Below are 25,962 nucleotides of genomic sequence, written 5' to 3' on the forward strand. Positions count from 1 at the left end.
ACTCAGTTTTATCTAAATTCTTACTGTGCAGAAAGCTCATTGAACCACAGTAAATATTATAGCAGAATAACATCTTTTATAGTGGAAAGCCTAAAGATTAGCATTTTTTTTCAAATGTGACATCACCGCTGTCGAATATACATCCTAAAAAATGAAAATTAAATCATAATAATAAAAATCAATGACCAATGACCGGCTGTTTATAATGATGTTGACTGGTAAACTACTAAACAGTAAAATATCATCTCTCTGAAACCAATTGTGTCTAAAGGTCGGTATGTCCTGGTTTAATGAACTTCCTTATTTAGGTTGCTCATGTTTATATTGCATTTGGTTGAGTGCTCTGTGTTGATACCTTTTGTAAGAAAACGATATACAGGGAATGCTTTAATCTACTTCAAAGAGATGCCCAAGTCAAGATAAACACAAATTACAGAAGGAATAACTGGTTATCACCAAACAATTTTATTTTAAAATGTCCCAAGATAAATATTGAAATATCTATGTACTAGTTGGTGTTACAATTTCTTTCAAATGCAGACTTAATGTTGCGAATACATATATTATTCATACTTAATTAAAAATGATGTTACAGCTCTATTTAAGTCTATTCAAGCAAAAAATAATAATTATGAGAAACATTCAACACTCAATTAAGGAACATATTTAATTCTGGTCACGTTATAATGACAGTGGTTGTGTTTGATTGACTGTCATATGAAAATGTAAAAAAAAAATTAAATAAGGAATTAATTAAAGTCAGTGTGCAAAACCATCACAGGTAAATTGGTTATTAGTTATATTAATAATGTATTTCTATATCAGTGGTTAATATAAATAAAATAAAAATTCCTGAACTTCAAATTGAATGGTTTTGACTGTTATCATCTGTAGGTTCTATTAAGTCAGTTAAATTATTTGGCAAAACATGAAAATGTATTCTGAATGCCTGCTGATTTTATCCATTTATGATAAATGACTTTAAAATTGATCTCAAACAATGAACAGTGAAAGCAGCATACCAATATGCAATTTTTTAAAACTACTTCTAATGGTGAAAACAATCTGGTCATATCTTTCAAGACAACATAGAAGAGTTATTACATGTAGACACAATATACATTTACATCTAGACAAATTGCATTTACATTTAACAATTGCCACACAAATATTTTACTTTACATTCTTGTGCCTCTACTTTCAATAAGTCTTCAAACATTCACAACTCCCATTACATTAAAGGATTACACAACAGCAAGAATATTAGTCAATCTTTTTTTTCTTTTTTTCCCTCAAAATGTAAAATTTCCTTCCTTAATTTCACAAAAATCAATTTCAAGCCCATTTTAAGGGAAAAATAACTCAAGCACAGGAATGATTTTTCTTTTTATAATAAGCTTAACCACTGTCAAAATGTATGGCACAATTTTTTCTGTTATTTAATTTTAACTCATTGAACTCATTGCAAGATTTGGAGACACATCCAAATGTACATTTACATGTAATGTAGACAGAACAGAATTCAGCATACTGAAAAAACTTGACATTCATTTCTTTAACGAAACACAATAGTGCCACACAACAAATACAGTTCACAGTAAATATTGCTGTAAAATAAAGCTTTAACGTACTTACATATTCACACCGCCAGCCCACGGGTGTCCAGCAAAAAGGTCCTGAAGAGACGAATCGGGTGCAAATTTTTGTTCGAACCGTTCCAACAAAAGGTAACGTTTTCACCAATCTGGTGTTTTAAAAGTGTACTCAGTTGGTTGCTGTCAAGTGCTTCTGGTTTCAGAAGAGCCTTCATTGGTCAAAACAAAAACCTGCACCCAGTGTGTCCCTTTGTGAAATAATTTGGACTGATTCATCCAACTAAGTCTAGAATTTCTGTCAACCATGCAGTATTTTAATTGTGTAAATTCAAGCAGAAAGGCAAATACTTTGAACCATGAGATTGGCGCAATCATTTTTTAGATGTGAATTATTTTTTTTTTTGTTGCAGAAATTCAGTTGCAAGAAACATTTGATCCAATAAGAGGAACATTTTCTAACATTAATGTGCTTCATAATTTCAGCTTCTAATGAGAAAAAAAACTTTGATTGCACATATAATGTAAATGTAAGAAATGGCCACATGCTGTTTCTTAATCTCATTGTTAATGAAAGGCGGCAACAAAAGACCAGTCAAGAGAATTGCTCAGCTTGAGCATTGGGAATGCTGCCATTTTGAGTTTTGGTACTTCCAGTGCTGCTAGAGAGCGGTGTGTGGCGAGACGTCATGTAGCTTCTCTTCCTGGAGGAAAGGGACCACTTCCTTCCAGAGGCGTTGCCGTCGCCATCCGCCGGATCGTAAACCACAACCATGGTGGTGTCCATTCGGGAGAGCGTGTACATGCTGCTTTGACGTGTTGGGTGTTGCCTGGTGGAGCGAAGTTCCAATTCATCGTAGCTGGACACTTTGATGAAAGGGCACCAGCGAAAAGCTCTCTTGAAGCCAGCTCGAAACCTGATGTGGTATTAGAGATCAGACATAGATCGCGGGGAGAACACGACAACTAAAAGATAAATAAAACGTCATCTGCATTGTATTCTGTGGTTGAATACTAACTGAGACTATGATACCAAAATCATTATTACATTACGTAACCGAATATACAAAACTGTGAAGGAATCTGACAACAATAGACATAAATAATGAATCTAAAAATAAAGTAGAAGGACCCTTGATGCAAAAAAATCTGACATGTTTATGATATTTATGGAAATCAATACTGACATAAATGACAATTTGCATTAAGGGAAAGGGCTGAATTATTGGCCTTGGCATTGGTTTATACACTTTGCTGATTGGGCTTCTACTTTCTAGCTCAATATAGCCATAGAATCTGACTTCATGTAATACACTTAGCTTGTTCTTCTTTCATTAGAATGCACTGATTTTATCTTCAAAGTTACTTAATCTTAAAGTGAATCATGTAATTTTGTACATGCATTAACTGGAGTGACAAAAATGCATTTTACATGGGCAATGTTGAATGCCAAACAAATAAATAATATGGTATATACCAGAGTCTATGAAAAACATTATAAAGACTTAAAAATTAACAAAAGGGCCTTAAGCACATACATGTTGAAAATAATTTGTCATCTTTTAAACTGACCTGCTGTTCAAGCAACAGTAGATAATGGGATTGTACATAGTGGAGCTCATGGCCAACCAAAGAACTGCCAGGTAAACTTGCTGAATAGACTTCCACTTGCTCAGTTGTTTATTGAGGCCAATCACAATAAAGTAGATGTGATATGGCAGCCAGCACAGGGCAAAGGTCACCAGGACAATAATCATCATCTTCACCACCTAGTTTAGAAATCAAAGAGCAGAGATCAATGATATTAAAGGGAGAGTTCTCTTCTCATGTGTAGTAGTAACACAGAATGTACTACTGAGTTATATATAGCGTTGAATATTAAAATATATGGTTCAAAAATGCAACAAAGGTGACATCAGACTCTTTTTAATAACAGCAGTTGTATATCAGATGTTAATGCAAATTAATTGCACGTACTACAAATTTCAAGGATTAGAATGTTAGTAGTATTAATTTGAGGGCAATGATTAAATTGAAAATTAATGAAAGTTTAAAACCCTCACCAATGTCTTGTAATGTTGTTTTAAAAAATCCATGCAAAATCCGTATTGTGTGTAAATCAGGTTAAAATCCATTTGAAATGAGTATAAAACAACATGTATTAGCAGTAACATTTACTATTCAAATGCCAATTCTATTTTGTTTTAGTTTGACAATGAAATCTATACAAAAAAATGACCCTAGCGTACCATCATTTGAAACAAAAAGTGTTTTTGCTGAAACCTGCTGATCGGCAATCCATATTAGAACAAGAACAACTCCCACAATGTGTATGTTAACAAGGCCATATTTTCTACTCCAACTTTCAATCAATGTGACAGGCACTTTCAACAAATGACTTCTTTGGATCGCCACCATTTGATACCTGGCAAAACACTCTATGTGAATAATGTGGGTCTTCTTTGAGGTAAGCCACTGGAAGGAAAACAGACATTAGTGAAATGTAAACTAATGTGAAACGTGTGCAGAAACTAGTACACTTCTGGTTTTGTGCATTGTATAAAACAAGGGCAGGCTGTGAACTCAAACTATAATGAAAATTAAATGAGAAGATTTAAGAGTGATGTAAATGATTAAAATGTCAAAAGTAACTAGGAAATGAAAACACTCTGTCCTTCTTACATTCCGTCAGTGGAACTGTTTTTTTTTTTTTTTTGTACATTGCATGATGCACTACAGAAATAATTTAATAAGCAGTAGTCACACGATCTCAGGAAAAAATGAGCAACTATTCTTACATAAATTGTATTTTGTTATGAACTTTGTTGGCTTTTTCCCATTTAAATTGAAATGAGCTGAAGGGAAAACACTGATTTGTTTTGCTCTGTGGAAGAAAACTAATGATATACAAACACTAATGAGCTTTGTAATGCAAAAAAATAGGATCAAATTTACAATGTAAATGACCGAAATAATCTAGAGGATTTCTACACCACATTATTTATGTTTTTTTTTTTTAATATCAATAAATGTCCATGCATTAATTATCTTGCATTCAGAACAAATCCTGGCAAAATCAAGGTCTTAGAAAAAAAGAGGAATTAAAAAAAAAAATCCATGTAGAGACATTCTAATCACTTGTCCTTTTTGAGGTACATTACATCTACACATTGCAATTAGAATTTATAGTGGGTGAGCGTATAAATATACCGCTCTATTGAATGTAATAATTACAATGGCAATCAACTGGATTGATTCATTTAGTTCACATTGTACAGTGAAGACTTTTTATTTGAGCTTGACATATTCGTGTTATAAAGATTGACGTTTAGGCCTGTTTTATTTTCTATAGAGCCTAAGTATTTGGCTTTATTTAACTCTTCCAACGATTATCCCTGAGGTCTAAACCGTAATTATTCCTCTTTGTGAAACCTAGAGCTCTTCTATTTAGGGACCAATAACGAAGGTCAAATGTTAAATCAGTACATCTTCCTAGTTGGCACTGTTGGTTGTTCTATGACTATAAAACTGAGTGTAATATTTACTGCAGGCCTAGTGAGCAAAGCATTGTTTAACCTGATAAATGTTTATAGTTTCGCCTGGGTGTTTAAACTATTAGTATACATTATTTCAGAAGGTGCTAAACTACGGTACACTCTGTACATGACTAGGGTTATGCCAAAAGAATAAATATGTGGTTTTGTGTACCTTTAGGATATTTGTTTTTTTTCTTCTTCTATCATTTTGGAAAACAAAAAATGGGAAAAGAAACAAACTTTTAAAACCCCCGAATTGAAGGTAAGATAATATTTAAAAGCCAGTATTAATATTAATTCCCTTCAAATGTAAAATCACTCCAATATCCTAAACCACATGTGTCAAAGTGGCGGCCCGGGGGCCAAATCTGGCCCGCCGAATCATTTTGTGTGGCCCGGGAAAGTAAATCATGAGTGCAGACTTTCTGTTTTCGGATCAAATTAAAATTAAGAATGGAAAAAAACGGAATATTCAGGGCTTTTAATTCAGTTCTTTGAATCCATTTATTTAAAATAAATCTAAATATTATATCTAAAATGGTCTGGCCCACGTGAAATAAAGTTGACGTCTGTCCTACACGATAGATATTAAACAATTTCCGCCAAAATAGTTGAATTTATTGAAAAACAGTACTAAAATTCTAGCCGCCACAGCAATGAAACTAAACAAAGAGGTCATTAGCCCTGAGCAGGACTTTAGTATTGTGGCCAACTGAGAAATGGAATTAAAACTGTTTTTTTAGGGTGTAGGTTGTCTAATTTACAAAGAAAAGCACTAGGAGTTGTGGCTCAGTAAAGTCTAAGATACTGAAAAAAATCTCAGACCATTACCGTCACTGCTTGACACATAATCGATTCACAATCAAACACTCGCCGAGAGATTGCCAAAGATGTTGTCTTCCCAGGGTTCAGCTCTGTGGTGCCCACAAAAAGTGGGCTTTGTCTGGAAGGGCTCTGCTAGATGTATAAACATCATTAGTGCTGTACTTTGGATTGACATTTGAAACACTGAGCCCTGGGTTGTAATAGCAGAACTGTTTTGCACTGAAGTTGATGAGAAATCAAAATAAGCAATGATTCGGACATCCGCCACATGACTGACCTGCCATATTCGTTCAAGAAAGGTGTGATTGAAGCTAAAAGATAATTGAGGATGTTGCTGAAACAAGTGCACTTTCTGCGACAATGTGTTCGTTCTCCTTTCACTTTATCTGAGTGACCTTTGCTTCTATAATCATCCTGTCAACAAAATTACTTCATGGTAGTGAGTGTTTTTCTGGTGTAATTTTCTTTGGTTATTAGCTCGGGGCACAGTATAACACAAATCAATTAAATCAATTTTGACCTGGTAGTATAAAAATGAGAAATTTGTGATATGATAATCCAAAAAACACAGTCATAAAATATAAAAATAAAATATAATATAATAATATATAAATATAATATAATAATATAATACAATAATAATAATAACTATAATAACATAAAATTAAACATAAAGAAAACATGTTCAATTGTATTGTTTAAGCATTTGCGCATTGAAATATTCTGTAAAAAAAGTGAAATTTGACTATGTTTGGTAGAATGTAATTTCATTAATTTTTTTATTAGACGACAGCTGATATTTTACAATGAGTACATTTTTAATTGATGTATATTTTGGCTTTCAGCATCTTTTAACCCAGTCCTGCACTCATTCGCAGTCAGTTGCAAAAAGTACTTTGCTTTTTCCCCTTTTCTCCTCAAAGTCATGTGACCCAATATTTTGTCCTTTTATTAATTTTTTTTAGCCTTGTAGGCTATAGTCAGAACTCGTTTGAAAAGCATGGAAGAGGAGCCTTGAGCAACACTCACGCAAAAAAAAGCTGGTTTAAAAGCATAGTGTACATCTTTCTTTGTCCAAAATGAAATACTACTACACGTTCTAAATGTTCTATTCAACAAGATGAAAATGCCCGCTCAGTGCCCTACTCAGAAACCTTTAATAACGTTTTTAAAACCCAAATTGCAGCTGAACTTTTGCACTGCAATCGTCAGTCAGTGTTACTCTACACGAATTTCTTGCTATTCTGTTCTAGAAATCATTTGTGGTTTTGTTGATTAATCCAATCTCTTTTGGCACACTCTTTGAGAGGATTATAGACTACATAGTCTAATACCAATTTTCCAGGTATTGCCTGAAACATGCAGAAAAATCATAGTTTATTGTACCGTATTTTTATGACTATAAGGCACACTTATAAAACTTTAAGCTCTACTAATGAGGTTCCTCCTTATTATGTTTTTTTTTGTCAGTGTGTTGCAAATCGTAAGTCCAGTCAACTGGGAGACGACTTAACTAAATCAATGTATGGATTTGCATGTCATTGCATTTACCACAAGTGGCATTCCGGCATTTCTTCAGGTTGTCGCTATCTTAACTCAAAAAAAATAAATTACAGATGCTAGAAGATTAAACTGAGACTGCAAGTGAACAATTGCCTTATTTTCACAGGTTATTCTAAAGGTATTTTACTATAAAAACATGATGAGTAAAGTGATGCATTGATGCAGATACTAAAAAAAAGATGTGCAGCAGAGTCACTCGCTTCAACAGTATTCGTCAACTGAATGAAACCAGTCCATCAACCTAATCGATTTAAATTGTATTCGCTTTCTGATGGTGCAACATCCGAAATTGAGGGAGACACAATAAACTCGAATAAAGCGCTGGTACTTCAAGAACATTTTCAATCCCATATTCAAAATTTGAAAGAAAGTGGGACTTCCATAAGACGCAAAAAGATCTCTCATAAATTATTCATGAGCAATGCAAATGCCCACTGTGCGATTGATTTAATCACTTGTGCCCATACTTGGCTGGAATTGGCTCCAGCACCACCTGTAAGCCCTATGAGGATAAGCAATATGGAAAATAATAACAAGTCCATGTCAAATTGACTTTTACTTTTATAACCAAGTTTCTAAATGGTTGAACGACACAGAAATAATGTCAGAAAGCTGCATGTAACACAACTTTACATATATGCAAATTTCATGTCATGTGTGTTGCCCTGAAAGTAACACAGAACATCAGTGACTAATTGTAAATATTGAATCATTACCCTACAACTTAGTGATTCATCATTACCATGTGAAATTCACGAGTTACACATTTCCTTTGGAGCACACTCACCTTCCTTTTAGCTCGAAGTTGTCCATGATAATTGTCGGACGAATCTCCAGGGATCTCCCCTCCCCACAGAGTGACTCCCACAATGGAATAGGTGATGCCCATTACCACCAATGGCAACACATAGACCAGCAAAGTCACAATAATGTGATACCTTCAGAAACATAAGGTAATGTTTAAATAATGTTTCAATCCATCAAGCTGAAAAAAAAAGAATGAAAAGAGCGCTTACATGACGGGGTCGTCTTCCATCCGCGGCCACGCCACATAGCACAAAGTCCTCCGAGGCATAACTCGAATTCTGGAGAAGTAGCAGAGAGGGAAAGCGAGAAACACGGCCAGACTCCAGATGCAGGCAATCACTCCTGTAGTGGCCTTGGCTGACAAACGAGGTTTCAGTGGGTGGATAATGGCCATGTACCTATGGTGTCAAAATGTATAAAGCTTTAGTCACTATTTATATAAAGAAAATATATTGGAAGTTACCATATAGAACCCCTTTAAAGGCCACTGTTACTTTATTAACTGAATTTGATGCATTACACTTCATTGTACCACACACAACCCATTTTCTTTTTTTTTTTTGTTGTAAAATAAACCAAAAATACATTTTTTTCAGTTTTCATCCTATTTCCCTGTTGGCCAAAACAGAGGGACACCATAAATGTACGACGTCTTTGTGCACTCAGTGCTCTTCTGTTTAGTTTTATTAGTGGCGACCAGGCTTTTAGTGTTTTTATTTTTTCTAGGAAATTCAAACATTTTATCAGAAAAATGGTGAGTAAAGGAAATTGGAACAACAGGAACCGATGTAAGCTTTTATATTTTTCTGTCCGGCTGAGTGTTGAATGGAGACAATTGAACACAAAGCGGCTGGTAAGAAGTCTATTTTGCTGTTTAATCTGAATATTAATCTGAAATATCAGTTATTTCATTCTTTTCATTCTTTTTGTGGGACTAGAGTTTGGATAGATCTTGATAACCAAAACCTTCAGTTTGAGTTCATCCAAAGGTGTTTGATGGACTCAATATCAGGGATCTCCAATCCCACCAAACCAAACACGTCCAAGCATTTTTTATTGATTTTAACAGCCAAACTTCTGCCCTTTTTTCAGCAGTATATTTGCTCTCATTGTATCTGGAAATTTTAGCAGACTTCAACAGTCATTTCTTTTGACAAATACATATTTTTATTTAATTTGCCGCCAATTTCTGGTGCTGGAAGTCCGTTGGGATAAACTCAAGCACCCCACACGACCCTTGTGAGGATATGCGGTTGACAAAATGAATTAATAAAATGAAAATAATACAACAGTTAACCTTTTAAAGAATCACATCTTCAACAATGCTCATTAAAAGATTCCACCATCTACGTGCCTTCCACTCTTTCTTTATTGTTTTCTGTTTCTAATTGAAAAAGTAAATTATGTTGTCTCTGGGACACATTTTATCTTGAACAAGGGTTTATAATTTGGGTTGTTTGCTATGATTGAACTGGGCAGGTTTTACAGTGCAATTGGCCTGGCAAACATCCACATGGCGCATTCGAGAATTATAAGCCGTGAATACGCAGGGGATCACTGAAGACAAATTTGAACTTGAAATATGGTGTTCATTTTAAAATGGACTTTGCTTTCAAATTAATTACATTACAAACATACAAGTTTAATCCATTATTATTGGTTTTCCAGCCACTAACCGGCCACCAGTTTAGGGCGTAGTCTATATGCACCCCGCAAACCCTGACCGGAAGAGTAATATTGAAAATGAACAAATAAAATGTATTCCACTTACACAGCCATGCATAAATTTATTAGTTGAGCCTTCATAACACTTCCTTGACCTGCTTTCAACTCATTGCCTGGAACACACTCACACCAGTCATCGTACATTAGTTCATGAGGTGAACAATAAACCCTATGAGGGTTATTAAGGACTATTTAAAAAATATCACAAAAGAAAATTGCACTCACACAATCATTATGTTAGACTAGAGTCATGAGAAAAAGACTTTCTAGAGGCATATTAATGACCCCTACCATCATTTAATCTCAATTTGGCATTTGGTCCTGCTTGAAATGACAAAGGCTGCTTTTTGAAAGCATCCCTTTTTAAAGCTTGTCGCTGCGCTGTGACACTGACAACTCACAAGCACTTTATCATCGCCTGGTATTTAACTAGCAGCAGTTTCCAGGGAAAAGTAACTGTGATGATATTAACCCTTGCATGAATGGAGAGGCCACTTGGCAAAATCCAGTCCCCCCTGCCTTTACATATCCAATTAAAGATTATGCATGCAGTTATGCCATTTGTGGTACTTTTCTGATGGAAAAATATACATTGGCATGTGGAAAGAAACCGGCGTAACCAGAAAAAAACATCATGCCAACTGAAAATGCATCTTAATCAGCTGAAAACATTGCATTTTATGCTTTCTATGCAACATTTGCATGGTCTTATTTGTTGCTCATCTACTTCCTGTTAAAAATGTTTGGAAATGTTCAATTATTTGGCCAAAACTGCCCCATATGCCTTAAGAGCATATACAAATAGAGAGACCAATCTTCAGAGACAATCTTACTTATACTCTGAAGTCACAACAGAACATTTCTGACAAATGTAACAAGAGCCACAAGCTGGGATTTTTTTTTTACCAAAGAGGTAATAGAAAGGACAAAGTCATGTCTTATCATGAACTGCGGCCCCTTGCCATTTCAAGAGAGCAAAGAGCACGATACAAAAATAAGCATAACCTGGGGTGACATGTGACCATGTAAACCCTAATGATGTTTTTCTTGATGTTATTCTGTTTAAAAAAATGGAATCAGGTGAGATAAAAAGACAAAATAGGACACAGAATTAGCAGAATCATATTAATATGTATATATCGCAACACTTGTGTGGTTCAGAAAATGAATGAATTGTATATATATTGTAGCATAAACTATGAAAGTGTCAAGAACACTAACAAACTATCAACAATGGCTAGCAAAATGTTAAAAAAGAGAGCTTTATACATATATATTTATATATATATATATATATATATATATATATATATATATATATATATATATATATATATATATATATATATATATATATATATATATATATATATATATATATATATATATATATATATATATATATATATATATATATATATATATATATATATATATATATATATATATATATATATATATATATATATATATATATATATATATATATATATATATATATATATATATATATATATATATATATATATATATATATATATATATATATATATATATATATATATATATGATTAATGGTCTTATCTTGAGGGTCAGCTGGTGAGAATGGCTGAATTGAGAATCATGCTTGGACTGATGTTGGCAGAAAATGTAAGTACCCCCAAGGCTTTTTTGTTTTGTTTTTTTATCTGTTTTGGAGCTGGAGGTATTTATGTGGTGCTGTGATCGTGTATCACAACAAAATTGCTGCTTTTTGGGACTGTCGTCAATCATTTTCTGATGTTAGAAATTTCATATTATCATAAACAGCATGAAAACAGGGTTCCAAAATATAATCTGCCTTTACAAAACTATAAAACAGAGAAATACTATCATACCAGGAATATGTCAGCCTCACAACTTTGTGGTCCTGGGTTCAAATCCAGGTCGGTCCACTTGTGTGGAGTTTGCATGTTCTCCATGGGCCTGTGTGGGTTTTCTCCGGGTATCCCGGTTTCCTCCCACATTCTAAAAACACGCATGGTAGGCTGATTGGACACTCTAAGTTGCCCCTAGGTATGAATGTGAGCGTGAATGGTTGTTTGTCTCCTCGTGCCCTGCGATTGGCTGGCCACCGATGCAGGGTGTACAACGCCTTTAGCCCGGAGTCAGCTGGGATTGGCTCCAGCACCCACTGCGACCCTAGGAATGAATGAATAAATAAATATATACAAATGCAATTGCCAAGATTGAAGTGTTTTGCAGTTAACGAATGCCCACAATTGGAGAACCGCCTCCCAGTATTGTGCGCAACTACCATCTCCCCCCCCCCCCCCCCCCCCAAATAGTCATTTTAACAACTCTTTCTGATATAATTTATGATGCAAATGACAGCGTGGTAACCTGGCACAACTTGTTTTCGATCAAATTCAACTGATAAACGTTGCCTTATTCAGAATACGATGCGGGATGCCTACCTGTCCACGGCGATGGCAGTCATGGAGTAAATGCTGGCAAAGACGGACGTCACAGGGAAGAAGTTGTGGAATTTACAATAGGCCTCCCCAAAGTACCACTCTCCATGGGTGGCATAGATGAAGTTGATCAAAGTATTGAAAGCAGCCATCGAAGCGTCGGAGAAAGCCAAGTTGAGCAGAAAGTAGTTAGTCACCGTCCTCATGCGTTTGTGAGCCAAAATGATCCAAATGACGATCAGGTTCCCGAACACAGCCACGGCCAGAACCGAGCTATAAGCCACTGACCAGAGAGCGACACGCCAGGGTGGTTGAACAAACTGGTTAGTGTAGTTTGATGTCGCGTTCGAGCCATTGAGGGAAGCTGCCATCCTTTGTTCGTTCGCCTTCTGCCGCAAAAGCGGATGATGGAGCGAGAAACCAGGGGCGCAACAAACAGGGGCTTGAGTGGTTTAGGCCCCCCCGTGCGCAAAGGCACCGTGTCCATGAGTAAGCATTGTCCTTTCTCCTATAATCTCCTTTCCAGGTGTCTAAGTGTCCACGCAAATTGCCTGTTGAATGCGTCTGCCAGAGCTCAGACGTAGGACGACGCTGGCGTATGCTGACGCACGAGTGGAGTGGGCACACGCAGAACAAGATGGATTGTCACTTCAAACTTCATCAATAACAAATGGACGCTGGGCATTTTCACCCGAGTGCTTCGTGTTGTTACCTTTATCTTCTTAGTTTGTTCATTTACAGCAGTGTTATCTTCACTTGGATCACAGGGGGTGCTGGAGCTATCAACTAGCCTAAACTGCATGTTTCTGGGATGTTTTGGAGTATCCAGAGAAAACCCACACAAGCCTGGCTTCGGCGGGAGTCGCATCGACCTGGCACGCCTTTCGGAACCGAGGACTCCTACCTAGGATCAATTTAGAGCGAATATTAATACAATATTAATGTACAATACTATCAATACCCACACAAATGTATATAAACACATATGTCATTTTGAAAAATGCAATGTTAATGTTCAACTTTACTTTTGTCAATCTTATTTTCATTGCAGCAAAAGTATTATTGAATATCATATGAGAACATTTTTGGAGATCTCAACATTAACACAATGATGGCAAGTCCACAAAAGTAACTATTACCTGGTTTGTTTAATTTTACTGTGTTTCCCCCTTAAAGCCATGTTACTTTCAGCTAGGGACATAATTACTGGCAAAACCTAGTGAGAACTTTACGCCACCTGTTTCTCGCAACCTCAAGGATTGCCATCAATTGCTTACAAATGGTAAAACAAAGATCCAAGTCCTCGACATTGCCATGTTTGAATTGTTTTCACTACTATTCTCATGTGCTTTCAGAACAGAAGTTGCATTTTTCCAATCTAATAGTCCTTCTTCCAAGTTTGAATTATTTAGCAAATGTAATGCCAACTATACAACATTTATTGCCTCCAATATATGTCAAATGCTCATGACTTTTGGACATCCTGAACCTTATAAATCATATGACAAATAGCCCCGGGGCTCTAACCAACTAAAATCCATTGACTTTCAGCACACCTGAGGGACTGCTGCAGCGTTTCAGCATGCAGTAATAGCTTGCTTTAATAGCCTATCCGAAATGGCAATGGACTGGACGCCAGATGCAGATTTTCTGCATTTGAGATGCCAGATCTTTCTCAATTTTGTGCTTGCTAGTATGAAGTTTGTGCTCCCTAGTGAAACAGCTAAACCTATTCCTTAATCCAAGTGGTAGATTGCTACTATATTTATTGACAACTACGATATGAAAAAGGTTGTATGTCTCGTAATATGTATTCAGTCAATTACTAATTATATTGTACAAATACAATCATGTTGTTTGAAAAGCTGCCTGTGAATACATCACAATGGTGCACAAGATGTTACCTCTGTGTTTACCTTCTGTCATTGATTACAGTCAGATAGTATGTGGTAGAAAAATATTAAAATGTGGATACAAAAATGCAATATACTTTGATCTGTCAGAAATGCTTTTGCCTACTTCACCGTTTGAATCACATATTGACTTGATTGGCACTCTGAAAAGTCTGTACTCGCCATGTTAATGATTCACTTAATCACAGCCACGATGGCTTGAATGATTCACATCGGCATCCATTTATAGCGAGTCTTTAAAATGAATGGCTGTACTGAGCAGCTGGTATAATTGAATATGAAAGCAAGTCTGAAATCTGCCATTCAAATTTCTCCCAAAGTGAACATTTAAAAAAAATACTGTTGCCGTGGCAGTTAGTTGTGAGCAGAATATTTAAAAAATTAAATGGTAATTCAGAAATTATTCTAGAAAAAACGTCATGTGGTACTTCTTCGAATACTTAAATACTACAGTCAATTTTCAGAGTACATGCATCAGCTATACTAAAGAGAAGATGTGTTAAAATAATTTTAAATAACCTCATCTCTGCACATTGTTATCATTGGAACAAAAGTATATGATAATAATATATAATACTTATTTAAATGTAGATTAGGTTATCTACAGAATGAGATGGATTTTAATGGTGAAATGAGATGTGTTTTTGACTCAATGTGTAATATAATAACTTAAATTTAAGTAACTCAAAGAAAGTGTATTATTGATTTAACATTTTCGGTATTTTTCTACCTTTAGCACGTTCTAGTATGCCCATTCATTTAAGGGAATATTTAAGCCATAAAATTTCAACACATTGTAAAGCTAACAAATATTATGGCAGGAAAGAGCATCGTTTGAGAAGAGAGTAAAGTCTAGAAGACAAAAATAAAGTCTATTTACCCGTAAAAATTGTTTTCTCACTTTTGCTTTTGGAATTTTAATCATCTCCAATAAAACCTCCCCCGTATTTCTATTGAATGAAATATTCTCTCTGCACTCGTACCAACCTCTTGCTTCTCCGCTTTCTATTCCACCCGACTTTGCCGTAACTTTATCACCCCGAGATGCAACACTTTGTTCTGGCATGCACAGACTGATTGTTCATTTGCCTATTGCACTCATGTCGATGCCAAAAGTTACTGTGTAATGAGGTGCTCGTGTTCTACATCAGCAAGTAAGGGACTAAGGGATGTTATCCAGTATAGGAAAAAAATACATCTGTTGAACATTGTCCGATAGTTACTTGCAGAGCAATTCAATTATATCTCACCTCAAATCCGCAAGGACAAACAAAGATATCACATCTAATAATAAAACTTCCAAATGAGGTCAAAGAAAAGTTTAAGTTATAAAATGGTAACTTAATAGCAATAGAAGTAGTTCTGTTCTTAATGTCCACAGTTGGGACTAATTGGAAAATAATTGAGTGGCATTGCTCTCATCAGTGGCTGGCCCTGGTTCACCTGCAAATTGATGAAGGGAAATTGCGATAGACAGAAGCTTCTGAGAAGAGAAGATGAGATTTCCCGCTTTGACATTTCTTTTAGCGATGTGGTATTTTGTTGAAATAAAAATATATAGCTGTAATTACGAGATAGGCAATCAGGCTATTCAAGATACAGGTACGAAGATTCTGTTTGAACAGCTTGTTTCATCATTTTCCTCAGTAGGAGGAAAAAATGAGCTTTGACAAAGCAACATGGCAGACAACTGGTTGTCACATCTTTAGGTTTGACATTATATTAAAGTGTGCGTTTTTTACCAAGTGATAAATAGTAAGAACTGCATGAAGTTTCAGCGTCACGATGTATTATCTAACTGTTGTTTTCCACCAGAAGGATATCAGATATCAATTTCTAATCTCCAAAATGCACCCCCACTAATTCTCAGGTTTTTAAGTGATTTTAACAGATACCTAACAACATTTTAGCATCAGGAAACTCATTTGGGGGTAAAATTGAATCCGGTGAATTGCCATTTCTGGGAAGTTTTTGTACTTCGCAAAAAAACTAGAAAGAAAAAAAACTATTCATCCATTGGTGTATATTCAACACCTACAGTAGGATTTAATTAAACATGTTTTCTACTCTTTCTGACAAATGGAAGCGCAACCTAGTTTAAAGAAAGATAAATGACGGTAACACGAAAAATGGCACACAGCTGTTTTTCTTGAAGTCATCTAATTTAAGTCGTATCCTTTCAGCCCTGGCTTGCTTCTCCCAAATTGCTTTAGTTTAATTTCGGCCTGTCATTGTCCATCATTTGATTACAGCTGGGTGATAAACAATTGAGACAGACACCATTTGATTAAAACCTGTGATGAGAAGCGTGGATGTCATTCATTAAGTCATTGGAGCCCGAGGAACGACACCAAAAAAATGGATAATCACACAAATTGCCTCACTTTTATTATTATGTCCATCAACGGTCCACTCAAAGAGATGTATAAACATTTGATCTGTAACTTTACAATATAGATATACTTTCCATAAGTGTGCAATGTAAAAGCCTTTCATAGAATTTCAGCCTTCATCCATCGATATGACATTTTGTTTCCATGGTTACATGAGCAAGTCTAGCAATTTTTTTGTCTTTTTTTTTCTTCTGAATAGTATATGAATGCACCTCCGTTTGTGGTACCCTTCGCTCTTTTGTGTAGAGAGTTTGAATTTCCTTATTTTTTGTCTTGATTCTCGTCATGTTTCTGCATCTCTTTTTCTTGCGTGTCCTTTGCGTCAGCCTTTTCTTTCTCTTCTGGCTCCTCTTTCTTTTCCTCTCTAGCTACTTCTTTTACTACAACTTTATCTTCAATTTTCTCCCCACCCATTTCAACATCTTCCTTTTTTAAATGGGCTTCATCCTCTTCGTCCTCCCCTGTCAGACGCTCCAGGTCGATTATGCGATCCCACAGAGTCTTATCAGTTTTCTTATACTTTTCCAGAATTTTTTTTAGCTTGGCCTGCATCAAATCCATGGTTCCGTACAACTTGTCCACCTTCCCTTCTAGCTCCTTGGCCTCTGGTTTGATATTAGCCGGATCCAAGTCAATCAAACCATCTTTCATCAGGATTTGTCGGCCCTTCTCCTCCAGCATGCCTTTAGCATCCGGGTACTCTGTCAATGACTCCATCAGGTCATCCTTAGACAGGCAGAAGAGATCAGAATATCCAATGCTGCGTATATTGGCTGTGCGCCTGTTGCCTGCTTTGCTGCCCTTGATATTAAGAATACTAATCTCACCAAAGTAACTTCCACTTCCCAGCACTACAAATTGTGTAATACCATCATCAGCAACTACTGCAAGTTTCCCATCCTTGATGATATACATCTCACGACCGATATCGCCCTTCTTGCAGATGTAGTCTCCCGGGCTGAACACCTGAGGTCGTAGTTTGAGAACGAGCTCAATTAGTAGTCCTGCCTCACAGTCTGAAAAGATTCGAACCTTCTTGAGAGTTTCCATGTGAACTTGGATGGCTATTTCGGCTTTCAACTTATCTGGAAGGTATCGCAACACCTCACGTTCATCCTGGGCCTTGCCGTTGTTCCATAGGTAGTCAAACCACTTAATGACACGCAATTCCAGATCCTTGCTGACCTTACGAACCTATCAATGACAGGGTTACATGGAATCAGATACAAACCTACAGTAAGAAATTGCATTCGATCTGTCAGTAAAAGCAAAATAGTAGATTGCCTACCTGCATGTACTGTTTGATGTTGTCAATTCGAGACTGAAATTGAGCTTGGGCAGCATTCATATTGGAGATCATGGTAGCAATGTTCCCCACAATGGTGGCGAAAATGAGAACCCCGACTAAGAAGTCAACCACATGGAAGATAAATTCAGAATCAAGGGCCGGTGGGGGGGTTTCTCCAATTGTAGTCAGGGTTAACGTGGACCAATAGAGGCTGAAGGCATATTTCCTCATGGGCTGGCCAAAAGCAGGCTCCTCTGGATCATCTATTGCTGGATAAACCCAATCGTCTGCCCCAAACCCAATGGATTTAGAAAATGAGAAGTAGAAGCAAGCGTTCCAGTGGATGATAATGAGGATGTACATGATCAAATTTCCAATTCGAAAAATGTTGGGGTAATTCGTTTTTGTCTCTGTTCTTTTGGTGAACTCCATCATGCGACCTATCCTTAGGAGCTTATTCACGCGAATCTCCGGGTAGTCCAGGCCCAGAAAGAAATACAAGATGTCTGTGGGCAACATGGAGACGACATCCAGCTGGAACTGAAAGCTGTTAACGTAGCGGTCACGGAGAAGCTTCTCATCTTTGATCATCAAGCCTTGTTCAAGGAAACCTTCAAAGGTAGAATGTCAATAGATGATGGAGAGTTGGGTTACAGACCAAAATTATTGTAAAATATCTTTTTTTGTGCAAAATAGATCAAGGTTTAGTTCTGAAGTTTTAAAATGAAATAGTCCAGTTCATAATTCATCATCTTCATTTATTCTAACAAAACCTGGCACGTTTAAATGAAAATAAACGGCTCTTCAAAATGGAGTTCTTAGCACCACAATAAACTCAAAATATACAGCCACACAAAACATCAAACTACTTTAAGAGCTTTTCTTTATTTGACTTGTTTGGGTCCAAAACTTTTAACCAGAAAGCATTACCATTTATTGGTATACTACCTCTATTTTAACATGATCACTGTTCAAATTTAACGGGTGAAAATCTCAATGTTTATAATGGAGAGGTTTTATCAATCCTTTTTGACAATTGTATTTTAAACAATGAATGAGATATGCGCATTCTTAATATGAAAGAAGACTGTTATGTTTATTTCCCCTTTAAAAAAAGTTCTATAGAGTTAATTCAATTTTCACCTGTTCTGGTCCTAACGATCATGTCAGCCACATAGATGATGTCTGAGGTGTAATCAAGCAAAACCCAGTAAAGGATGTAGTTGTGCTGTAACTCCTCAAAGCATGCCCTGTAGCGAAATGAAAAACATTGTTTACTAATAATGTGCAACTGGCATGCAAATTCTGCCTTGGTACCCAGAGAAAACCCACGCAAGCCTGGGGAAAACATACAAACCCCACATATACACATATAAGACAAATAGTTACCTGGCAATAATCATGGTCCAGTTGTACATGACCGGCAATGTAATTATAAAGAGCCAGTTGTAATAAATATTTCCAGCTGGGTTAATGACAAATAACTCTTTAGGCCTAGGGTAAAAAAGAGAAAGAATAAAATGACTAAATTATTCAAATTTCAATTAATCCTCTTTTGTACCCTTCCATTAAGCCAGTTTTGATGGATGATGTACGTACTTTTCTGCTTCCTTTTCTTTTTCATTTGCTCCTTTCTCTTGATTTTCCTTCTTTCTGTTGAATTGAATACACATTAACATATTTTAAAGTGTTTTTTTAAAGGATGTATTATTTCGAGCAGTCTATAAAGAAACTTAAAGCACACAAAAGTTGAATTTCTCAAACCTGTGGAATTACTTTGCACTTACCCGTCATTGTTATTGCTGTTGTTTATGTTGACCAGTTGATTGGGAAGAGATTGCATTGCAATCCTGCAAAAAAAAAACAATTTAAGAATCATATACATCAAGTATAAAGAAGACCATTTATGACTTGAAACTATTTTATGAGTTTAGCGGTCTATTTACATTTCGAACCCCTCATTTGGTGCAGTTGGTGGTCTGATATAATTATCAATGTTGAGGAAGGAAGTGGTCAAAACTGCAAAGAAACAGTCAAATAATTCCATAAACATTACAGCAACATTGCTGGTGGTATTTAACTACCAAAATAGAGTATAAAATGTCTTACATTAACCTGTATTAGAAAATAACAGTCTGTATTTTTACACTGTAACTAGGCTCACTTAGACTGACTTCAAGTAGCATAAAGAGAGCCTCGGCTATATGGAAACAAAAAGAACAAGAAATATTATTCTCATTATTTCAACCTACCTTAATGTGAAGATGGCAAATCCATTTTCTTATTGTTTGCAAAAGTGCAATATGTGCAAAACAAATAGCCGTCAGTTTCTCTAGAATATAGTTACATGCAAAACTAATATGTATGAAGCATCAGGACTAAATTAATATTGTCACAGACCCACAATGACCCTGATAAGGATTAGGTGGATTAGAGGAGGCTAAGAGGAGAGTAGGAGAAGTCCTCCTTGTGCTGAAAGATACCCCCATAAAAGGTGACAACACAAGTGCCTGAATTTCATTTAGTGATAAAGCTTCTAGTTTTCTTCAATTGCCTTTCTGGTGAGATGTGCAAGATTAGTACATTTAATTTGCAAATACTCCATCCCAACACACTCTTAAACATCTATGCTGTGTCAGCACTTTCATTTCCAACCCTGATCCGATTAGATGTTGCCGGCAACAAGAGTTTTTACATGAGAAAGAACAACAATGAAGGAGATATTCGAAAAATTATGGTAGTTATTAATAGAATTTTTCATCCAATTTGGGTTGACTAAGTAACGTTCCCTGTCGGCTTTTATATGACACACGTTCTTAAAAATGTGTTGTACCACACAGACAAAGTTTGTATGCTTAAGCGTATGTTTAAATCTTTATGGGTAATTTAGTAGACGTGTGTTGTTAACAGATATTCAATTATTTGGTGTATGGAAGCAATTATTTTTTGTTAATAAGACTCCTTAAAGTTCAACCTTTGATTTATGTAATGTTTGGGTTTTTTTTAGTGAGGAGTAAAGACATCTAAATTTATTACAGGTATTTTGTCATAAACTAAATATCAACTTGGTAAAATACTAGAAAATAGATGGAATTGCATCCCAACTTTACCTTTCAATTTTCCTGATATTTTAATCACGACTATAAAGCCTCCGTTTCCATTCAAACATCAATTTTTTCTCATTCCTCAGTCAAAATTGCAATGGTGCTGAGTCGCTGAAACAAAACAATGTGAGAATGCAATCATGTTGTTCTTCAACTACCTTTTATGCTGTGATGACCTAAAAAAAAGAGTGGAGTAAAAACTCTGGAATGGCTTCTGAAAATTGTTTACTAAGACTTTTTCAAGCTTTTCTCTATGACTGCCATGTGGTATAACTACACTCTGATGGAAAACATAGCAAGTAAACAAAAACTGTGTCGATTTCACAGTGACATTTCTCTGGATAACCACCAAGGGATATTGTTCAGCCTTAATTATTAGTTTCATTCAACCTTTCTGCAGTAAAACTATACATTTCAGTAGCTGTGCAAGGCGTGTACACGATTACACTGTGGTCGTGTCAGCCAGTGGAGCAGCGGCATTAGTAGCGGCAGCCTCTGCGGCACCTTCGCCAACCGCCACTTCAGCAGCTTGGGGGGCTTTAGGGGCAGAATTCACAGCTGGCACCTTTGCTGCTTGAGCCTCGATCACAATCGCCTCCTCCGCCTCTTCATTTTCTTCCGTCTCTTCTGCCTCATCAGAGTTCGGGGGGGCAACCACTGAAGCTTCCTTTAAAGCCGGTTTGGCATCCTATGTTCCAGAAAATTGAGAATGGCTTCGCATTTATTCACTAGATTTGTTTGAAATAGGTAGTTAGTGCTTCTGCCTCACAGTTCTGAGATTGAGGGTTAAATCCCAGGTCTGCACTGGGCTTGTATGGGTTTTCTCAGAGTTTCCTCCCACATCCCCCAAAACATGCAGAGTAACCTGGTTGAATACTACATTTTCAAAGCCTTTTGGCTAAAATAACATAATTGCAGAAAACTCCGTGGTGGGTTTCCGCCTTTCTTGTATGGGGATTTCATGTTCTTCTTGTGCGTGTGTGGATTTTGGCCAGGTACTCCATTTACCTCCCACATCTCAAAAAAACATGCATAATAGGCTCGTTGAATTTACTCCAAATTGCCCATAGCTTTGATTGTGTTCGTGCATGCTTTTGCAATTGAACCCTTAATTTCAGAACTTGGAGCCAGATGTGCTTAACTACTACTTTCGCCATGCTGCCATATGACAATTTTTTCCAAGTAAAATATTTGAATTGTTTTTTTTAAACTGACATTTGCCCATATGTTATCTTTTGCACTAAGACAGGAATCATACACAGTAGGGATAATAATTTGATACTCCGGTAAATGTCAAGATGCAATGTCAAGGGGTTCACCTCCTCCTCCTCTGATGCATCTCCAACTGTCTGACCTGCAGTGGGAGAGGCGGGAACAATAGTAGCTGCCTCCTCTGGCACAGCATTCACCTGCTTACAAGCAATCAATCAATTACCATCATATTATGAAATATTCCGATTGTGAAACTGTTGATTCAAGCACAGTTGGAACACTAACCTCAATCACTGCCTCGGCTGGCTCAGCCTGGACAAAAAAAAACACAAAATAACTTGATCACACTTGCAAAAAAAATCAGATATTTTAAGACAGACTGAAGATTTTGAACAGAAATGTACTATAATAATCAAGATGTGTCTTACAGGAAGAAGTTCAGGAGCAGCTTCCATTGCAGGAATTTCAGTGGCAGGAAGAAAAGGGCTTGCGACAATTCCCTGGAGGAGGTAAAAGTATTGGTACATATGTAGAATATATATATATTTCAGATTTAAATGAAAGTATCCATTGAAAACCTGCTGTTGTAACATTCTGTACATCTCCATCAACCTCAGGGCCTCATTGGCATGCGCTGCAATCTGCTGGAAAAATACCAAACATCTCCAGACACGCAATTCCAATAGGGAAAATTATCACTGCCATTTCATACATCTACAACTGTCATAAATGCAATAAACTTTCTGACAAACAGCTGATTACGGTGACTTACTTCATTGCTTTGACTTTTCGGAACCTTTGGGAAAAGAACATGGGCAAATAATAAATATATTTCTATCTTTGTGAGTGAATATCATATTTTTCAATTCAAATTAGACTTACAGGAGCAGCCGAGCAAGTGACAAACAGGTACATCAAGATGACAGCTTTTTCCATTTTTACTGGAGATAAGAAATGTAATACTTTTTCATCATTCATCTTTTAAAGTCATACTTTATAATGTCTCACCTTCTGTGCGATGTTGAGAATTTGACGATGATAGGTCTGTGAAGGAAGGGAAAGTACCCACCTTCTCTCGTGGAAGTCATTTATAAACCTGAACATGTTGGGATAGCCAATCAAATCCCACCGAGCACACAGAAGAATGTGTTTGAAGACATAAATATTCTTCACACGTGAACAAAAGTGAGCTGCATGGGGTTAAACCTCTTTAATTATACACTGTGTGTGAGAATTACTCACACATCCGACAATGACTAATAATTTCAAATGAACAACGATCAGATCAATTGAAACAATATTGCTAAACGACAATTTTTGGGTTGTTTTATTACATCTAGAAATGAGGACATGGGGACCAACACGTAACAGGACATGATTAGACGGCTTTCCCAGGTGGTGAGGTGGCGCTAGACAGCTAGTTGCAACTTGAGGGAATGATACCTTGTTCCCTTAAAAATGTAACAGGTTGTGTTGTGACAAGCGTTTGTTCCCGAGGGGAGCATCACATCGAAATTATCCTCTTGCCTTTCGTGTTATAGCTTTAAGATTTGCACTTGCATGCCACTTGTTCTGTGCGTCATTTCGATGTACAGTAACTGAAGTAGACTAAAATCGGAATAATTTTCTAGTCAGAGTAAAATTTCTTGTTACGTATACATTTGATAACAAGCACTAACTAGCAAAAAAAGTAATGATCTAATACCTGATTTTAATGGCTTATTGTGTCTTTTTTTTGCATACATACTATATTTTCCGCACTATAAGGAGCAATTAACTCCTACTCAAAAGCCAGCAGTGTGCGTTATAATCTGATGCACCTTGTATATGAATCAATATTGGTTAATTGTGCAATGAAATTCCCTGAAATCTATTTAGTTGATTTATAACACAAGCTCAACTAATAATAGTACTACAAGTGCGCCTTCTACGTCAAACCAATTTTAATATCGGCCATTTGTTGAACATGCGCCTTATACTGTGATGCGGTAAATACATTTGCATACATATTTCTTGCAAAATTAACCAAATTAAATGGAAAAAATGTCTCTAGTTATGAAAAATCCAAGTTAGGATACCATTTCTGGAACAAATTAATTCATTTTCGAAAGAAGACGTACCACTGTTTACATTTTTGTAGCAGAGCAACACATTTGTGTTTCTTGTGTCACATTTGGACTTTGCCGAGCGTAGAAGTTGTAAGGTGAAAATTTGAATAGCTGCAAAGAAAGTAATTTATACTTATTTATTTAACGCACCGAAATGCAATGTTCTCTTTTCTCTGTGGGTTCACGAAATTTCCTGCAGTACGTGTACTTGCTGCTGATAGAAGTCGCATGGGTTGAACTGTGAATGTTTAAAAAAAAAAGGAGAAGAAAAAATAGTTTGAAATTGGTTATATTGCTAAACAAGATTACAGTCATTCAATAACTTTGGGCCGGAAGCGATTACATTGAATAATGGTCTATTTATTCACCACTTCCACACTCAGTCTGCCTTGGCAGTGTTGAATGGAATATTTAATGAAGTCATGAGAGGTGAGCAGCTTTAAAAAAAAATAGAGAGAATCAAGTGTATTAGGCAGTGTTTTAAATTTAGCATTAAACAATCACAACTAACAAACAAGTATAATGGTAATGATTATGTTGTCAACCTATGATTGCCCTTGGCAGACTGAGCTCAGCAGCCAAGACAAAAAATAATAATATGATTCCACTATAAAACCAAACATAGTTGTTATCGTCGTTCATAAGCGTGTTGATAGCAATTTAGTCAATGAGAGAAAGAGAGAAACAGTACCAAAAATATTTTCCCCTGCTTGTTTTTTTCTCTTTTATCTCATTTAAAACCTGAAAACCTTCATTGGTTGCAACCTCAAACGTTAAAATCTGAAATCAAGCCTGTTTATTTTTGTCACATTTTCAGTTACACATTCCCTCTGCAGCCTTTTTTTCCCTTCTATTCCCTGCTGACTTTCCCCGGATAAACCAAACCAAGCCTGCAGCCTGGTTTATAGTCCAAATAGCTCCTGCAGGCAGAATTGTTAAGACTGCACACCTATGTATTCTTTAGTTGAAGCCACCATATGGAGCAGGGAATGAGCATACATGTTGTTAGAGCCAAGTGGGGGTGACAAATAAACCATCAGTGAGTATACTGAGCTGAACGGGTGTGTGTGTGTGCACAGAAAAGAACATTTCACGTGTGGGCTGGAGCCCATTTTAGCTCAGAATGATTGAAAGGAAAGGCTGTTGAACACGGGAGAGAATAAATGTAAACAACAGCAAATAGGTTGGATGATTGACAATCTAATTTCAAAACATAATGTGTGATTGACCATAATATTACAGTGCTGTCGCATTGATTAAAAGTAGTGGCAGTTTGTAGATAGACGGATCATCCCTAAGTGTAGTATCCAGGAGCCTACAAGTTGTCAGTAAACCCCCCCAAAAAAGATAATCGAGATTAGATAGTTTTGGGTCAATGCATGCTTTCAAGAATCATCCTCTTGAGGCAGAGACATTATCTTATACATTGCTCGTGGAGTCACA

At 36.3% G+C, this 25,962-nt stretch overlaps 3 protein-coding genes across 5 annotated transcripts; all 3 read right to left on the minus strand.

Moving 5' to 3' along the window:
- Window positions 1–449: 449 nt before the first annotated feature.
- tacr3a (tachykinin receptor 3a) lies at window positions 450–13,135 on the minus strand. The gene is made up of 5 exons (XM_077718850.1): window positions 12,505–13,135; window positions 8,533–8,721; window positions 8,304–8,454; window positions 3,165–3,361; window positions 450–2,509 (listed from the first exon to the last, which is right to left on the minus strand). The coding sequence occupies exons 1-5, from the start codon at window positions 12,870–12,872 to the stop codon at window positions 2,188–2,190; spliced, it is 1,227 nt and encodes a 408-aa protein (XP_077574976.1). The 5' UTR covers window positions 12,873–13,135; the 3' UTR covers window positions 450–2,187.
- Window positions 13,136–16,777: 3,642 nt separating this feature from the next.
- cnga1a (cyclic nucleotide gated channel subunit alpha 1a) lies at window positions 16,778–20,566 on the minus strand. Of its 2 annotated transcripts, XM_077719714.1 has the most exons (8): window positions 20,348–20,541; window positions 20,042–20,114; window positions 19,883–19,945; window positions 19,695–19,748; window positions 19,485–19,589; window positions 19,239–19,345; window positions 18,096–18,706; window positions 16,778–18,001 (listed from the first exon to the last, which is right to left on the minus strand). In XM_077719714.1, coding segments are annotated over exons 2-8 (1,875 nt in total). In that variant the 5' UTR covers window positions 20,044–20,114; window positions 20,348–20,541; the 3' UTR covers window positions 16,778–17,068. The 2 variants fall into 2 exon arrangements, with proteins under 2 accessions (XP_077575840.1, XP_077575841.1); XM_077719715.1 differs by lacking the exon at window positions 20,042–20,114 and having other exon boundaries at window positions 20,348–20,566.
- Window positions 20,567–21,354: 788 nt separating this feature from the next.
- Window positions 21,355–23,987, minus strand: enam (enamelin). 2 transcript variants are annotated; one of them, XM_077719717.1, is made up of 8 exons: window positions 23,420–23,987; window positions 23,294–23,352; window positions 23,184–23,207; window positions 22,990–23,052; window positions 22,840–22,911; window positions 22,697–22,723; window positions 22,519–22,608; window positions 21,355–21,887 (listed from the first exon to the last, which is right to left on the minus strand). In XM_077719717.1, the coding sequence occupies exons 2-8, from the start codon at window positions 23,345–23,347 to the stop codon at window positions 21,642–21,644; spliced, it is 576 nt and encodes a 191-aa protein (XP_077575843.1). In that variant the 5' UTR covers window positions 23,348–23,352; window positions 23,420–23,987; the 3' UTR covers window positions 21,355–21,641. The 2 variants fall into 2 exon arrangements, with proteins under 2 accessions (XP_077575843.1, XP_077575842.1); XM_077719716.1 differs by having other exon boundaries at window positions 22,990–23,055.
- Between the last annotated feature and the right edge of the window lie 1,975 nt (window positions 23,988–25,962).

The sequence above is a fragment of the Stigmatopora nigra genome, chromosome 6, assembly GCF_051989575.1.
Source record: "Stigmatopora nigra isolate UIUO_SnigA chromosome 6, RoL_Snig_1.1, whole genome shotgun sequence".
Taxonomy (NCBI): Eukaryota; Metazoa; Chordata; class Actinopteri; order Syngnathiformes; family Syngnathidae; genus Stigmatopora; species Stigmatopora nigra.